Source organism: Aquarana catesbeiana, linkage group LG02 (assembly GCF_042186555.1).
Source record: "Aquarana catesbeiana isolate 2022-GZ linkage group LG02, ASM4218655v1, whole genome shotgun sequence".
NCBI classification, from domain to species: domain Eukaryota; kingdom Metazoa; phylum Chordata; class Amphibia; order Anura; family Ranidae; genus Aquarana; species Aquarana catesbeiana.
In genome coordinates, this window is record NC_133325.1 from 7,910,230 (window position 1) to 7,929,230 (window position 19,001).

The 19,001-nt window shown below is 44.1% G+C and overlaps 1 protein-coding gene and 1 pseudogene across 1 annotated transcript in view; one reads left to right on the top strand and one right to left on the bottom strand.

Moving 5' to 3' along the window:
• The window catches only part of LOC141126578 (uncharacterized), a 1,610,887-nt pseudogene that overhangs the window by 1,131,680 nt on the left and 460,206 nt on the right, over positions 1 to 19,001 (top strand).
• LOC141126596 (uncharacterized) overlaps positions 5,318 to 19,001 on the bottom strand; it is a 34,091-nt gene continuing 20,407 nt past the window's right edge. Inside the window, exon 2 of the mRNA XM_073612519.1 lies at positions 5,318 to 11,986. Coding sequence (XP_073468620.1) covers positions 10,704 to 11,732 — 1,029 coding nt within the window. The 5' untranslated portion in view covers positions 11,733 to 11,986 and the 3' untranslated portion in view covers positions 5,318 to 10,703. The remainder of the gene's footprint in view (positions 11,987 to 19,001) is intronic.

Sequence of the window (19,001 nt, forward strand, 5' to 3'; positions counted from 1 at the left end):
AAAAGTTTTCCACCATTAGATTGACTTCTGTTAAGCAGGAATGGCCATAGATGAACTAATTGAGGCCGGGTTCACACCTATGTGGGTTTCCCCGCATCCAATTTGCATAGCAGGAGAATGTGACCGGCTCTCTATGGAGCCAGTTCCCATATCTCCGGGGAGGCCGAGGAGCGGCTTGCACAGAAATGGCTTGCACAGAAATGCTGTGTGTTTTTTGGATCAGTTTTGGGGCCGAATTCAGGCAAAGATTCGCCCCTGGAATGGAGAACAGGGACGCACAGCGTTCCTGTGCAATCGGCGGCCGTTTCCAGTGTGAACCGAGCCTGAGTGTCACGTACCTGGTAGGTTGTGAGCCTGAAGTGCAGAGAAGGACCTCCCTTACAGCTCCCACTCCTGTTCCTCTGGAATGGAGACAGAAGGCCAGGAGTGAGGAGTAGTATGGGTGCCTGGCAGGATCGACAGTCACCGGAAGTGCAGGAGTGGTGACACCCTCTGGGTCCAGAAGCTGAAGAGGACGCTGGATCGCAGAGAGGACCCAGAGCCACAGCAGGTAAGGAAGCAGGTAAGTAAGCAGGTAAGTAAGCAGGACTGGAACCAGGAACAAGCAGCAGGTAGTAGCCTGGAACGCTGGACTGGAACCTGGAACAAGGCAGCAGGTAGTAGCCTGGAACGCTGGACTGGAACCTGGAACAAGGCAGCAGGTAGTAGACTGGAACGCTGGACTGGAACCTGGAACAGGCAGCAGGTAGTAGCCTGGAACGCTGGACTGGAACCAGGAACAAGGCAGCAGGTAGTAGACTGGAATGCTGGACTGGAACCAGGAACAAGGCAGCAGGTAGTAGACTGGAACGCTGGACTGGAACCAGGAACAAGCAGCAGGTAGTAGCCTGGAACGCTGGACTGGAACCAGGAACAAGGCAGCAGGTAGTAGACTGGAACGCTGGACTGGAACCAGGAACAAGGCAGCAGGTAGTAGCCTGGAACGCTGGACTGGAACCTGGAACAAGGCAGCAGGTAGTAGCCTGGAACGCTGGACTGGAACCTGGAACAGGCAGCAGGTAGTAGCCTGGAACACTGGACTGGAACCTGGAACAAGGCAGCAGGTAGTAGCCTGGAAAGCTGGACTGGAACCAGGAACAAGGCAGCAGGTAGTAGACTGGAACGCTGGACTGGAACCAGGAACAAGGCAGCAGGTAGTAGACTGGAATGCTGGATACAGGTATCAGACTGAGGGGTGGTCAAACAAGCCAGAGGTCGGTATCGGTCGATCAGCAGAGGTACCAGGGACAACACAGAGGGATGGTCAGGCAAGCCAAGAGGGTCTGGTGCAGGCGGATAGCAGGATGGTCTAACAGGAAGCCGGGTCAGATAGCAGAGTACACAGGTCAGATCAGGTTAAGGCACACGGAACGCTGTAGAGCAGACAGCGGGGATGGAGTGTGACAGGCCGGTTTAAATAGCCCGCCTGGCACTAGCGGGAGTGCGCACGCGCGTGCCCGTGCGTGACAGCACCCGTGAACGCGCGCGCATGCGCAGTGGAACCCGCGGCCGTGTCCCCCTGCGTCTGGATCGCTGATTATTGGCAGGATCTTCATGACACTGAGTTATGATCCATCTATGGGGAGCATAAATGTTTTGTCTATTTAGATGACATCATTGTTCCCAAAGTGTTTTATCATTTCAGAAGAGAAGGTGTGGATCTCTGCTTGGACAGATGTAAGTTTGCTCGCTCTTCAGTAAACTTTGCGACTCACATTGTATGTGAAATAGGGGAACTGATCTTGTAGAGTGGAGGTGGTGGTAACCCGGCCTCATCCCACAAATCTGACAGAACTAAGGTCCTTCTTGGGGTTTTGTGGTCACTAATGCCATTTCATTGAATGCTTTCCCAGGATTGCAGTTCCTTTTAATGGACTGCTAAAAGAAATCCATCACTGACAACACCAGCAGAACTTTCTACGATATGTGGACTTTTTTAGGAAGCTTCTCTACAGCTTAAGAAAATCTCTACACAACCCCTGTTTTGGCTTATGCAGACCCACAAAAACCATCCATTCTATATGTGGATGCTGGTTATGATGGGTTAGGAGTCCTCCATCAGGAGATTCCAGGAGGACTGAGGTGCTTACATCAGTCAGAGTCTTAGCCCAGCAGAAAAGAAATATCCTGTACAGAACCTGGAATGTCTTGTCCTGAAGTGATCATTGGTGAGAAGCTGCAGAGTTCCTTGTATGGAGCTCAGTGTGAAGTGAGGACTGACAATAATCTTCTCACTTATGTGGTGACAACACCCGAGCTGAATGGCGCTGGTCATAGGTGGCTTGATGTCTTCTCTAATGACCAATTCATCATCCAGTACAAGCCAGCCCCCCCCCCACACACATTATTGGGGGTGATGTTCTCTCTAGGGGTCCTGGAAAAAAGTGAATGAGAATGGTGACTTGTTGTCTCCTTGAGAGCTAAAGAAGATTTCCTCTAAAACATGTTCTGACCCCCCCCACCCGGGGTTTAAGGGGAGCAGAAAACATCCGGCCACAAAGGGAACGTATAATCCTTCTTCACTATGAGATCCACTAATCAGACATGTTAGAGAGTCTGTGATCTGCAGAGACCCTAAAGATGCCCACACACCAGTGGTGTACCTCTAGGGGGGCATTGCCCATGCTGGGGGGAGGGGGGGACTGGTAGAGAATGGTGGTCAGATGAGACGGAACTCCCCATCCTCAGCAGATCTGTACATCACCAATGAGGAGCAATGGGAGGGGGTGCTGTGCTCTATGCCTCCCCCTACAGTGCAGTACTCAGCTGTGTGAGTGACGGGAATGTACTGCTGATTTCTCCAAAGGCTGGATGTGTGTGCAGAGCATCTCACCAATCCCATAATACACTGCAGAGCATTCCACCCATCCCATAATACACTGCACAGCATTCCACCCATCCTGTTCTAATGGCTATGGCTAGTGGTTCTATGGCCAGGGTGACAAAGGGCACACCTGCCTTGTCCCACGAGCAAAAGAAAAATACTCCGACAATCCATTATTAATCCTCACTCTTGCTTTAAGAGCACTATAAAGCAGTCTCACCCATCTGGTAAAGGCCAGGCCCAAATGTAACCGTGTTGTCACTGGGTGACCCCGCCCCCCTCTGATGCATGGGGACTTCCCTATGGCTTCCCCATAGCATCAGAGGGGGGGTGGGGCCACCCAGTCTGCCCCCCTCTGACTCTACGGGAAAGCCATAGGGATGTCCCCGTGCGTCAGAGGGGGGCGGACCGGGTGGCCCCGCCCCCCTCTGACACTACGGGGAAAGCTATGGGGATGTCCCCATGCATCAGAGGGGGGGTGGGGTCACGGGGAAGTCCCTGTGCATCAGAGGGGGTGGGGTGACCCAGCGACAACACCGTGTGGCCCCGCCCACAGTTTTAAAAGAGCTGTCACCTGCGAGGACGCGTCATATGGCGTGTGCCTCCCATGGTGGCAGATCTTCTTTATTTTTTTTTTCGGTCCATCGGCGGAGGTGAATGGACTACGTGGGACAGTTTTATTTTTGTATTTTTTAATAAAGGACTTCTCCCACAGTGTGTTTTTTTTTACCATATTCACACTTTCTTTGTGAAATGGTACGGGTACAATGTACCCGTTACCATTTCAAACAGGGGGGGTGGGATCTGGGGGTCCCCTTGTTAAAAGGGGCTTCCAGATTCTGATAAGCCCCCTGCCTGCAGATCCCCACAACCACCGGGCAAGGGTTGTGGGGATGAGGCCCTTCTCCCCATCAACATGGGGACAAGGTGCTTTGGGGGGCTACCCCCAAAGCACCCTCCCAATGTTGAGGGCATGTGGCCTGGTACAGTTCAGGGGGGGCACACTTTTGTCCCCCCCTCTTTTCCTGCGGCCTGCCAGGTTGCGTGCTCGGATAAGGGTCTGGAATGGATTTTTGGGGGAACCCCACACCATTTTTTTTTTATTTTGGTTCGGGGTTCCCCTGTGGGGGAATCCCATGCTGTTTTTATCAATGAACTTTTATGTGTATTGTTGGACCGACAATTCATTATAGCCGCGAGTACTTTTAAATGACTTTTTTTCCTTTAGAAATGTAATTTTGCTCTCGGACTGTTCTAAACACGGGAAACATGCGCCCCTTTACAGGCAGGCTATAGACACCCCCCAGGTAGGAAATTTAAAGGAATATTACACTTTTATTGTTTCACTTTAAGCTTTATTAAAATCAATGCTCCCGAAAAAACGGCCGTTTTTTAAAACTTTTTTTGCATTGATACATGTCCCCTGGGGCAGGACCCGGGTCCCCAAACACTTTTTATGACAATAACTTGCATATTAAGCTTTAAAATGAACACTTTTGATTTCTCCCATAGACTTTCAAAGGGTGTTCTGCGGCTTTAAAATTTGCCGCGAACACCCCAAATTTACACCACTTCGCGTTCCCCCCACGCTGTCTGCTGGGAAACACACGGGTCCCAGAGACAGCAGGGACCATCCGTATTGCGCTGCACGACTCGCGCATGCGCAGTAGAGAACTGGGAAGTAAAAACCGCAAGCCTTCACTTCCTGATTCCCTTACCGAAGGTGGCGGCGGCAGCACCCGAGGACCGAGAAACGGTTCGGCCTCGGGTGCCGACATCGCGGGCGCCCTGGACAGGTAAGTGTCCATGTTTTAAAAGTCAGCGGCTGCAGTATTTGTAGCTGCTGACTTTAAAAATAAAAATTTCGGCAGAGCTCCGCTTTAAGGAAAATTTTGGCTACAGGACATGTCGTTCTCTTTTCCATCATCATGATTTGGTAAATATACATTGTTGTGTGTGGTTGGATACAATGGCAAAATGATTATTAAATGAAAAAATATTTATTTTTCCCTGCATAGAATAAAATATCCCCCTTAAAGAAGACCACAAATAGAAGGGTCGAAACGCATAGGGATTTATGTAGAAGACCACTTTTGCAGTAAAACGCTAATTCTATTAGGATCTCATATAACATGTAGTTCTATTATGATTGATGGTTTTGCCTTTTTTATGTAAATGCCAGAGCTCAGTTTTTTTTACAACTCTCATGTAATTGCTAAATTGCTTTTTGATAAAGAGTTTTAAATTAACAATCTTTTGGAATTTTTTGGCTGCTAAAAAACCCAGCGGAGGGAATTTTTCCATTATATATATATATATATATATATATATATATATATATATATATATACACACTTCAGAAGCTACTGACAGGCATTAGGGGTCTATTTAGACCCCTGATGTCTCTCCAAACCCCCCCCCCCAAAAAAAAGTAAAAGAAATTGTAAAAAATAATAAAAATAAAAAAACCTAATAAGGGTAGATTTAAACATACATCTAAAATGCTCTTGCCTCTGAAGCTCGATCCGCGTTCGGATCGCACTTCAGAAGCTACTGACAGGCAGTGAGGAAGTGATTGGATGCTTCTTCACCCTGTTTTAACTCCATTTTTGCCAACCAATGTGCTGCAACCATGTGCATTGCACGCAGTTGCAGGGCCTTTTGCAGCGTTTCCTCAGACTTGATTGAGTAGCGTTCAAATGGCGGCATCACCACAAGTCGGGTCAACTGCGCTGTGGGCGCCAAGCGAAGCATCGTGACTGCAACATTTACTTTCAATACTTTTATTAAAGTTTTACATGAGAAACAATGAATAGACAATGAGGCTTATAAAAGAAGCCAGGAGTAGAATAAAGTTGAATACAAAGCATAATGGTATCAAGAGACATAATGGGATGAAGTAACCAATCAAAATATGAGAAACAAATGAAACTCCCGAGAATGAGAGAAAACCATAGAGCTGCAATAGAGGGTAGATTTATACAATCAAGGCTGAAACTATGTGGACTCCTTTTGAGAGAAGACTACTTGCCACAGCCCTGGACATAGATGGTCAGGGTTGAATATATACTATTCTGAACTCCTAGAAAGTGTTGTAAATGCCCTAGCGTTATAGAATAGACCAAGCTTTTGGAATGCCCTCTATTCCTTTGGAACAACCTGTATAGACAGGGTCAAAAAAACATCCCATAAGCAACTTATGTCTGGAAGTTCCAGACAAAAATCCCCCCTGTGGTCACAACATCTAAACACCTCCCTCTGCTGCCTATTGCAGCTTATGGGGGGTGGTTGGTGGGCAGCAGAAACACAGCTCAATCGCACATTTTTGCTGCCTCCCAACTGCAAGTGTAAATAAGGCCTAAGGACTCGTTCATGAGGGTCATACTACAGTGAGGCCATGTTTACCTGCACAGGTGTTCCATGCATCCCCATGCAGGAAGTCCCATTTATGTCATTTGGAACACAGCGGCTGAACGGGAATGCACAGGTGTCCCATGCATTCCTGTGCAGGCAGTCCCATCCAAATCAACTGCAGCGCAGCAGCTGCATGGACACAGCCAGTGCTCCCAACCTGACATCCATGTGGGTGTATGTCCCTGAACTCACACGGTCTGTGTTTGGGGCCATACACCTACATCCGCACAGATGTCAGATCTGTACCTGCAGCCGCTGCATTCCCATTGACACAAATAAGAATACCTGTGCATCCCGTGCAATAAAACACGGCTCCCCATGGGGCGTATGCCCCATATAAACGAGGCCTTAGTAGGAATTTAGTAAGAATTTTGTAGGTTATGCCGTGTTTATGTGTGCAAATAGGGATTTTAGTGTCTTTTTGTGAAAAAAGCGATTTTATAAACTTCTGCACAAATATTGTTAGAACCTTCTTTTGTTTTTACCGGTCATGTGATTTCAGGAAATATATATTTTGGGGGGTCTTTTACATACTGTGAAAGCTGTAAGTGAAAAATTAAAACCTCCAGATGTTTTGAGAATTTTTTACCTATGTTCGATTTCCACCATTTCGCAAAAAAGCGCTGTGACGGGAGTCACTTTGGGTGGGGGGGGTTTGTGGAACTCAGCTTACCTTGGAGAGCTCTGTAAACTTAGTGGCCAGCTTCCCTGGCCCCTTCTATGTGTAAATCACCCTGTGTTCATTAGGGGTGACTGAGAACCCCACTATGATCTGTGCGAGTCGGGCTCGCTGTACAGCCACACTGTAATGTTGTATATATGTATATATTGTGTGTTGTCCCATGCTGTTGGACTTTTTGCTGGGATTATTTGGGGTGTGGTTGTATTCCATTGTTTTATTGTGTCTGTCTGCCTTGGATGAAAAGCATATTATGGGATGTGTATCTCTGTGGAGGGAGGGGGGATTCCTCCAACAGCTCTCCCTGCTGATAAGACTGTGTACTGAGGAGAAGTTTGAATACACCTGACCTGTGTGTCCATTGTTATTGGACAGTTTACCCCGCCCTGAATCCAAGGGTGGGGGGAGTGTCTCTGAGTTAAATATCTGTTGTAACATTTGCTTGATTAAAGAAGAGTTTTGATGGTTTTCACCCTACACTGAGTTACGGCTGGTGACTGGGTGGGCTAAAGGGTCTTGGATAGCGCTGGTTCTGGACAAAGGAAGCATTTATCATGGACATATTCCTGTTGAAGACAAGGGTTTGTCACAGGCGCAATTTAAAATGTACAAATATTTGTTATTTATTAACTCAGCACAGGTTAAGCTTTTATATTTCGTAAGAATTTAGCACATATTTTGTAAAATGTGCTGTGTTTATATCTGCTAATAATGATTTTATTGTGTATTTATAGCAAAACATTTGGGTAAATATTGCTGGGCCTTAAAAACCAGTAGCAATTTTATTCTACAGGTCATGTGCTTTCAGAAAATATATGGTTTGGGGGGTCTTTTACAAATTCTGAAAGCTGTAAGAGAAAAAGGAAAAACAGATTTTTAGAGAAATTTGGATATTTACCTTTTTGCATATGTTTATTTTTCACCATTTTGCAAAAGGGCACACTTTAAAATTTACAAATATTTGTTATTCATTAACTCAACACAGGTTAAGCTTTTATATTTAGTAAGAATTTAGCAGGAATTTTGTAAAATGTGCTGTGTTTTAAGTGCTAATAATGATTTTAGTGTATTTTTAGCAAAAATATTGTTTGATAGACATTTGTGCAAATATTGCAGTGCCTTAAAAATCAGTAGCACCTTTTTTTTTTTTTTTATTCTACAGTTCATATGATTTCAGAAAATATAAGATTTGGGGAGTCTTGTACCAATTCTGAAAGCTGTAAGAGAAAAAAAAAAAAACTCCAGATTTAATGAGAAAATTGGATATTTACATTTTTTGCGTATGTTTTATTTTAACTATTTCGCAAAAAAGGCACAATTTTAAATTTACAAATATTTGTTAATAATTAACTCAATACAGGTTAAGCTTTTATATTTATCAGGGATTTTATAAAATTTGCTGTGCTTTTATCTACTAATAATGATTTATTTGTGGTCTTTTTTTGTTTATAGTACAAAAAATAAAAACCGCAGAGGTGATCAAATACCACCAAAAGAAATCTCTATTTGTGGGGAAAAAAGGACATCCATTTTATTTGGGTACAGGGTCACATGACCATGCAATTGTCAATTAAATTAATGCAGTGCTGTATCACAAAAAATGGTCTGCTCATGAAGGGGGATAAATCTTCCGGAGCTGAAGTGATTAAGTATGTTGCAATTTTAACACATTTGATACATTATAGTGTTTGTTTGTTTTGGTTTTATGAAAAATTGCACGCTTTCCTTCCCAGCCAGGCTCTTAAGGGGTTTTGCGGCACATTCTAATGCTGCAGCCGGTAGGTGGGCGGGCTATATATTTGTCTGCTTGAAAAGTAAATATCTCCTAAACCGTACAGGTTTAGGATATATTAATTTTACCTACAGGTAAGCCTTATTATAGGCTTACCTGTAGGTAAAAGTTCAAAAAAAGACTATACAACCACTTTAATGAAATTTAAAAGAAAACAAATTAAAATTTGTAACTCTGACTCCCCCCATTACCTGTCACACCTGTCAGTAGATTTGGTACTTCCTGTAATACTGTGACAACCCTGTTTGCTCCGCAGTGAAATCACACAGCAGTGTTGCCACCCTGTGGACAGTGTAGTCTTAGATGGACTTTAAGATACAAGGAGTTCCTCTAACACTTTTAGGACTTGTTCACACCATACATGCATAAAAACTGATGGAAAATCTAAGCAGATTTCACTTGCACAGATACGAGTTGACATCAGTTTTCATGCGTGTTTCAGTGAGTTTTTATGCATATTGACATCAGATTTCACGAGTGTCTTTTATGTGCCCTGTTCACACCACAATGTTGATGTTGCGTCAGTTTTTCTTCCACACAGAAAAACTGCGTACATGTTGCAGATTCCCACACTGAAAAAATCTGCACATTGTGGTGTGAAGAGGGCACATAGAGAACCATTGTTTTCTTTGAGACCTTGCAGAACGCGCGCAACTCTACACCATGGGGTGAGCGAGGCCTAAAGCAATTACAGCAACAGTTTTTTTTTCTTTTGGAAAAAATGACTTAAACCATATGTATAAAAAGCGACAGTTGTATTCATCTCCAGCAGTGTTATATGCAATCTCCCAACCCCTCCAACTGCCAGTTTTGCTGAACACGAACAGCTTGCCTTGTATACATAATATCAGTGGGATATACTGGAAAGTCATGCTATTTCCGGGGACAAGATGTACTCTTCTCAAAAACTTTTCAGGAAAAGAGATCTGTCCACTCAAGAGTCATTAAAAATAAGCACAATAAGAGGAATTCCAGTCCCCCACAATAAGTCATAGGAAAATGGCCACACGCTTTGCATTTTGTGTTTTAAGTCCAGACATGTTGCAGTTGTATTGTGTGATTAGTCTATGGAGAGGAGAAATAGCTTGACAGAGAAAAATAGACAATAAGGACAACCACTGATGACCCGATGACATTCCTAGACATGTGGATGAACAAAATGGAACACAAGTAGTTAGGTGGGCCTAAGTGGCTCTGTCAAATGCATCGCAAAAAAACAACAGCAACAGCAAGCATGGAAGGTCTACACCAGCGTAGGGAGTGGCTTTCTCACAGAACAGTGACACCTTATTGGTTAGGATACGAGCCACAAATGTGCCTGGAGTGTTGTCATCAGTGAGGGAAGTTGCATCATGAAAGGGGAGGTGGAACATGTAATGGGAGGCATGGACCAGGTGGGCTACCTTTGAGCCCCCAATTTTGGCTGATGTAGCAATATATGCAGAACCTGGAAGGGTTTCTCTGAACAAGGTTGCCGAGGCTTGGCAGAATGCTGTTTGGCCACTACCCAGTCTCTGGAAGTGAAGCAGTTTGGTCAATGTATGAGCTCCATATGAATTTTTATTAGATCTTTAAATGAAGGGAACATTTAGAAAACCATATTAGTTAGAGAGCGCTGGTTCTGGGCACACTTCTGCTGATGCCACACCCAGGTCCATCGTTCCATGCTGGTTCTCCAAAGTGTAGCTGTCCCTTCCTTGTTCCTCTCCCTGCAGTCTCCTTCTGCTGGACGGTTCAGACATTTGGGATCCTGCTACAGATTGGACCATCTCTGGGACTATTACCACTGGACTCTTCATAAATATTGATGAGCCCTTTGATCCTTTCAAGCTAGTAAGTGTTTTTAATCATTTGGCTAATAAAGTATTTCTGTTTCTGCATTTAGATGTACCTTCTGTTTGTTTCTGTATGTTCAGGTAAAGCTCAATAAACAAGTGAAAGATGAGAAACACATTTCAGTTATTCTGGTGAATCTTCTGGTGTGTGATAAGATTTGCCTTCCATATAAAAGCTTTGTCACATTCAGAACACTGATATGGCTTCTCTCCTGTGTGAGTCATCTGGTGGCTGATAAAATTCGACTTTGACGCAAATGCTTTGTCACATTCAGAACATTGAAATGGCTTCTCTCCAGTGTGAATCATCTGGTGTTTGGTAAGTTGCTTCTCCCCTCTAAAAGCTTTGTCACACTCAGAACACTGATATGGCTTCTCTTCAGTGTGAATCATCTGGTGGCTGATAAGTTGTGACTTTGATGCAAAAGTTTTGTCACATTCAGAACACTGATACGGCTTCTCTCCAGTGTGAACCCTCTGATGCAAAACAAGCTCTCTTTTGGTTTTAAAAGCTTTGTCACATTCAGAACATTCATATGGCTTCTCTCCAGTATGAATCATCTTGTGTATGATAAGATTGTCCTTCACTGTAAAAGCTTTGTCACATTCAGAACATTGATATGGCCTATCTCCAGTGTGATTCTTCTGGTGGATAATAAGATATGACTTTGATGTAAAACCTTTGTCACATTCAGAACACTGATATGGCTTCTCTCCAGTGTAAATCCTCTGGTGGCTAATAAGATGTGACTTTGATGAAAAAGCTTTGTCACATTCAGAACACTGAAATGGCTTCTCTCCAGTGTGAATCCTCTGGTGTATGAGAAGATATGACTTTGATGAAAATGCTTTGTCACATTCAGAACATTGAAATGGCTTCTCTCCAGTGTGAATCATCTGGTGTATGGTAAGATGCTTCTCCACTCTAAAAGCTTTGTCACACTCAGAACATTGATATGGCTTCTCTTCAGTGTGAGCCATCTGGTGTTTGATAAGTTTTACTTTCCATGGAAAAACTTTGCTGCATTCGGAGCATTGAAATGACTTCTCTCCTTTGTGAACTTGCTGGTGGTTGATAAGATTTCGCTTTCCTGCAAAAGTTTTTTTGCAATAAGAACATAAAAATGGCCTCTCTCCAGTGCCAACCATCCTGTATCTGATATTATCTGACTTTTTTCTAGAGGCTTTGTCACTTCAAGAACACTGAAAAGCTGGATGAATGTTGAAGAGGATCCAAAACATTTATGACATTTCGAATACTGATCTGGCTTGTCTCCTGTGTGAATCCTCCAGTAATCTCTAGTAAAGCCTTTCAGTCAGAACACCCATATGGCTCATCACCAGGGTGACTCAGCTGTGCTCATGAAGACCACCTTGACCAAAAACGTGGTTAATCACGCCACCTAAAAGGAGATAGAAAACAATAGATAAAACTAAAAGCCAGACATCTATAAATATGGCTACACTGAAGCCGTTTCCTCTTTGGTAATTTTCATTATTAAATATTAAATTACATATTCATTAATATTTTAAGAAATATACCATTCATTTTTAAAAATTTTTAGAGGGCATTATATTACTTCTACTATGCCTGTTGCCTGGTATAATGGACTGCTTATTACAATTTTCTGCAGGAGGATCTCATTTTTCGGTCCTATGAAGAATTGTGCTGCATTTCATGGTTTTTCAGACCTGTGAATTGGCATTGTGGGTATTTGGTGAAGCTACTGTTTGTTTTTATCAGATAGGCTTCTTGCACTGGATGAGATGAGTGCCCCGGTATGACTTACTAGATGAATTCCTTGTTGAATTCAATGAAAAAAAGAAGAACTTAATGAAGGTGTAAATGCCAAATGATGGGGATACATGTATGTCTATGTATATTACCATCCAACTACTTTTTTGGCACAGGTACATAGACAACATTTTTTTTTACTTTTGGATCAGACATGCCAGTGAATTTAATGATTTTGTGAAGTCATTAGATGATCCGAATTTGAAGATTAAATATAAAAGTATCAAACTGGGGGTAAATTTCTTGGACCTATAAATAGTGGTAACAAAAGGAAAATAAGTTGTCACAAGACAGTATAGGAAGTCTACAGTGTGCACAGAGTTCTCATCTCAGGCTCTTTATTTGTAGCAAGCCAGCATTAAACTTTTTGCACTTTGGAATAGTGGTAACAAAAGGAGAGACACAGTCCCCACTGCCGGCTCCTCATACCGCACTCATCCCAGGACTTCGGAATATTGGCAACAAAGGTTCTCATCCCAGACTCCTAAAAGAAGGCATCCCTGTGGAGCAATACTTAAAAACTCACAGAAATGGCTCATAGAATTTGAAAAGGAGGCTGGAATCTTGAAAAGAAGAATTCTGGATAGAGGTGTAAGCAGGTTAAGTTTGATGCCGCCCCAGCCGGGAGAGTTAGAGTTCACATGCTACCCAGGTCTTTCTTGGCCTAAGACATGTTGCAGTTGCCGGAGTTTGTCTGTTCATTTTACAGCTAGTTCAGAGCACCTGAGGATAGAGAGCCTTCTACAATGTATGGAACCACTGAGATCTGCAGTTCGTCCAAGGATACCAGCTCTGCAAATCTGCCATTATAGATTTTTCCTGTGCAGGTATGCTGGGGCAGCTACAAAACCTGAGTTAGGGCTTAGGTTGGGAATAACTGTGTTGATGTAAGTTGTAATGCTTAAGTTTCTCAAGTAAAAAGTGATGAAACCTTGTCTTTGCCTGGTCTGAAGTTGATAAAGAGGTGTAATGCAAGTAACCGGCATACATAGTTGCCATTTGGGTCAGATGAGGCAAGCTGGGGTATGAAGACAGCCGTACAAGAGTCAGTGCGGTACAGAAAACAAGTGGCTACCAAACATAACAAAGGTCTATATGTACAACTATGAGACAGCAAACTGGCATCTCTGTTTATGCAGGATAGAAACAACTCAATATCCCAGAAACATCTCTCCCATCACTGTATACATGGTACTAAATCCATAGACAACACCATCATAGCCCATAAAGCCAGTACAAAGTATAACACCCCACATATATAGAACGAATACCCCCCCCCCCGTATTCCTACATATGATATAAAGTAATATCGGGACTTCTGTTGAAGAAGGGATAAGAGCCAAGCTAACTGTAAAATATCTCCAGAGGAAGTGGAGCACCCGAACAGAATTTCCTGTTGAATGTTGGTGAATGTGATGGAAACCGCACTCTCATGTTTAACTGACTTCCTCTTCTATGTATGTTTTCTAGATCTACAAGACTTTTCCACCCTAACCCAGGTGCAGACTGAATTTTGCTAATGCTGAACTAAATTGAACCTCCGGAGGCAGCAGGTATTGATACATTCAGCAATGCTATTACTAGAAGGTGACAGTTTCCTGTCTCACTAAAACAGTGTGCATGTCACAAACTAGTGGAATTGTGGGCTTCTTGTCAGAAACCATGAATCAGACCAAGACAGAAGGACAGTTAATCATACTTGTTTAATAATAATAAAAGGTAAACAGAGTAAGCGTAGTCAATAGATACAGGATCCTATGAAGAAGTCGATATGACGAAACATGTCAGAGGTGTGGCTGTACGGCAACGTAGCATCTGCACATGACGTGTGACGTTCTGGGCTTTGTATCTGGTCGGCTGGGACTACCTCGTAGCACTGAGGATCCATCGAGGAGAGGGGTGAGAAGCCTTAAACAGCATCCCGGGTCCGCCATGACCATTAGTACACTGCCATCATCTATTGCGTGGAATGTCTTACTCATGCGTTTATATATTTGTTTCTATGTGAGTACAATGAGAGGAGACTTTTATGGTTTTATCCAATAAACGTTTTTTTAGCTGTATTACGCTATTGGAGGTAATTTCTCTTTTACATGATAACATCACCTTATCTGATGAGAAGTTTAGCCCATTAAGGAAGGCCTTCTACCCTGAGTCCAGCGTGCTTGTTTACCCCTTGGGGGGCCCTACATAAAGCGTATGTGCCACGCATGAGAATGCAAGGCATAAATATTCGGTGAGTGCGGCTTCACTAGGGGGATCCACAGTCACTACCAGTGTGGTGGAGGCGTACTTGTATAGTGCTTGAAGATTTGTTGCACATTCACCTCTTCAGTCGCACTTTTGTTCTTTTCATCAATTGTTCACAGCCTGGATTTTATTAATTATTATTTTTGAGTTTGGACTTTTTATTTGATCACAGGGTTTAACACCATGTTATTTGATTTGTTTTGATTATATGGGACTTGATTCTTTTTTCATATAGTCACTTAGACAGCTATCCTATATTTTGGTGGACGTTTGACATAATGTTGATGTTTTGATCGTGTGGTTTATTCACAATTAATCAACATCATTATTTTTAAGATTCATTTGAGTTTATATACAGCACCACTATTCCATTTATATACTTTGGAACACTGGGACATTGATTTCTTTTTTTAAGTTGGCAGTTGCAGTCATTATTTACACATAAGCGCAGTGGAGGGTCACCAAGTTTTTTTGTGCAACACTTGATCACTCTTTATAATATTAATACATACAGGATTGCAGTAGAAACTCTCTGAGATGTGACCAAAGATGAAGGCAGAGATGACGTGAGCTGAATGGCTTTAAGTAGCCAGGACTAAAGAGCAGAATCAACAACAGCTGAGTCACTGTGGAGAGAAAGGAGCTGGCAATTAGCCGACAGCTGAGCGGCCAGCTCAGAGAAGTAAGGGCTGAGCCCAACCCTGACAGTACCCCCTACTCAATGACCCCTCCCCCTTGGAGGACCACCGGGCTTGAGGGTAAAACGTCTATGGAAATCACGGAGGGGGACAGGGGCATGTACATCCAAGAATGAGACCCAAGAGCGTTCCTCCGGACCGTACCCCTTCCAATGCACCAGGTATTGTATGCTCCTACGGAACCTACAAGAGTCAACAATGGATTGTACTTCATACTCCTCATGGTTCTTCTGTATAGGGTGAGGACATGGCACCGAGGTGGTAAAGAGGTTGCAGACCAAAGGTTTCAATAAGGAGACATGAAACACATTAGAGATGCGCATACTAGGAGGAAGGTCCTACGCGTAAGCCACTGGGTTAATCCTGCGAAGGATACAGAAAGGCCCAATAAACCGAGGTGTGAACATCAAAGAAGAAACACGAAGTTGGAGGTTGTGAGATGATAGCCAGACTCTGTCCCCAACCTGGTAGGAAGGCGCAGGCAGATGTCTGCGGACAGCATGGAGTCTGTACCTATCGTTAGCATGTCGCAAAGCCTCCTGGACTTGTGCCCAAGTGGAACGAAGGCCACGGAGATGCTCCTCTAATGCAGGAATACTCTGCGGAACAAACGAGGCAGACAACAGGTTGGAAACCATAGTTCGCAATAAACGGGGACAAACGGGAAGCTGAATTCAAGGCACTATTGTGAGTAAACTCCGCCCACGATAAGAGGTCTGACCAGTTGATATGATTGGCTCGTTCTGTGGCCCCATTAGACTATGGGTGATACGCAGAGGAGAAAGCAAGCTGAATACCTGACTGGGCAGAAAAGGCTCACCAGAACCGGGACACAAACTGACTACCCCTGTCTAAGACAATCACCTTGGGTAGCCCATGTAAGCGGAAGATCTCCTGAGCTAAAATAGAAGCCAGTTCCTTAGAAGTAGGCAACTTCTTGAGTGGAATACAATGCAACATTTTCGAGAACCGGTCAACCACCATAAGGATAACTGTGTTGCCCTGGGAGTTGGGTAACACAATGAAATCCATAGACAGGTGGGTCCAGGGCCTCTCTCCATTGGGTATGGGTTGTAGAAGGCCCACTGAAAGGTGTCGTGGAGTCTTATGCCCCGTACACATGGTCGGATTTTCCGACGGAAAATGTTCGATCGGAGCGTGTTGTCGGAAATTCCGACCATGTGTGGGCTCCATCTGACATTTTCCATCGGATTTTCCGACACACAAAGTTTGAGAGCAGGCTATAAAATTTTCCGACAACAAAATCCGTTGTCGGAATTTCCGATCGCGTGTACAGAAATCCGACACACAAAGTGCCACGCATGCTCACAATAAATAAAGAGATGAAAGCTATTGGCTACTGCCTCTTTATAATCCCGACGTACGTGTTTTACGTCACCGCGTTCAGAATGATCGGATTTTCCACAACTTTGTGTGACCGTGTGTATGCAAGACAAGTTTGAGCCAACATCCGTCGGGAAAAATCCTAGGATTTTGTTGTCAGAATGTCTGATCAATGTCCGACCGTGTGTACGGGGCATTACTCTGAGCACACACGGAACAGGCAGCTATGAAGACAGTTACATCAGCACATAGACTAGGCCACCAGAATTGTTGAGAAATGGCCCAAAAGAGTTGATTCTTCCCAGGGTGGCCAGCAGCCTTGGGAGAATGGTAAGTCTGGAGCACAGCAGTACGGAGACTCTCGGGAACAAAGCAGCAGTCACAAGGTTTCTCAGGAGGAGCATCAACCTGAGCAGCAAGAATTTTGTCACCCAAAGGAGAAGTAAGACTGGTGCGAACCGTAGCCAGAATACAATCAGGAGGAATCACAGGAACCGACTCCATCTTGGAAGTGGAGGAAAATTGTCATGACAAGGCATCAGCCCTTACATTCTTAGTACCGGGTAAGAATGTGACAATGTAATTGAAACTTGACAATAAAAGTGCCCATTGCGCCCTTCTGGGAGAGAGGCGTTTAGCCTCAGACAAGAATGTGAGATTCTTATGGTCAGTAAGAATGAGAACCGGCACAGTGGTACCTTCAAGGAGATGTCTCCATTCTTTCAGGACTAAAATGATCGCTAACAGCTCTCTGTCACCAATCTTGTTTTTGCACTCTGCTGGTGACAATTTCTTGAAAAAGTAGCCACACAGATGCATAGCACACTCAGAGGTTGGACATTGAGACAGAAAGGCGCCAAATCCAGTCTCGGAAGCATCAACTTCTAGGATAAAAGGCAATGTAGGATCAGGGTGTGCCAACACAGGAGCAGAAACAAGGGCAGCCTTGAGACTCTAAAAGGCCCTTAATAGACTCCGGAGACCAACTCTATGGGTTGCCGTCTTTCCTGGTCATATGAGTCAGAGGCTTGACCAGAGACGAGAATTTATGCATAAACTTCTGATAATAGTTGGCAAAGCCAAGGAAACGCTGCAGAGGAAGTAACCCCTCAGGTCGGGGACACTGTAGGACCGCTGAAAGTTTCACTAGATCCGTCGAAAAACCAGCAGTGGAAATGAATTAACCCTAACCTGTTCACAATGGAATTTGTACTTTTCCAATTTACAATAGAGATTGTTCTCTCTTAGTCTCTGAAGGACACGACAGACATCTTTGTGATGGCTCTCCAGGGACTTGGAAAATATGAGGATATCGTCAAGATAAATCACCACACATAACTGCAACAAATCTCAGAGGACATTGTTAATGAACTCCTAGAAAACTGCGGGGGAAATACAAAGGCCAAAAGCCATTACGGGATACTTATAATGACCTGATCTGGTATTAAATGCAGTTTTCCACTCTTTGTCCTCCTTAATCCAGATGAGATTGTATGCCCCTCAAGCTTTGTGAAAACCGTTGCTCCCTTGAGGTGGTCAAATAACTCCGTAATCAATGGAATGGGATACGCATTCTTAATCGTGAAACGATTGAGACCCCTATAATCGATACAAGGTCTCAGTTCACCACTCTTCTTCACAAAAAAGAAACCAGCACCAGCAGGAGACGAGGATTTGTGGATGAAACCTCGAGAAAGTGCGTCTGCAACACACTCCTCCATGGCCTTATCCTCCAATACCGACAAAGGGTAAACCCGGCCACGAGGGGGTATGGCACCAGGTTGAAGGTCAATTGCGCAATCATACGACTGGTGTGGAGACAAAGTACCGACTTGAACTTTGTCAAAGACATCGCTAAAATCACAGTACTCCTCCGGCAGGGAGGAGAGCAAAGAGGTGCACAGGATACCTTCTGGAAGAATCTCTCACTGCACTGTGGTGACTAGGACAGAACCTCAGCACGGAGCCAATCAAAAGAAGGGTTGTGCCTCTGTAACCAAGGATAACCAATAACCAGCGGAAACTTAGGTGAGGAAATAACTTGGAATTGGATTATCTCATGTGAAGGCCCCCTCTGGCCATAGACAATGGAACCATCTCATGAGTCACATGGGCAGGCTGTAGAGGTCTCCCGTCAAGAGCCTCAATGGCAAGTGGAGTGTCACGCAGCTGCAGCGTATTTGAGTGCTTCGATACAAAGGCAGCATCAATGAACAGGCCTGCAGCCCAATTAAAGCCTGTATCTCGACGGATGACTTAGCCCAAGAAAGGGAAACCAAAGTCAGGGGCTTATACTTCTGGATAACTGGGGACAAAACAACACCACCTAAG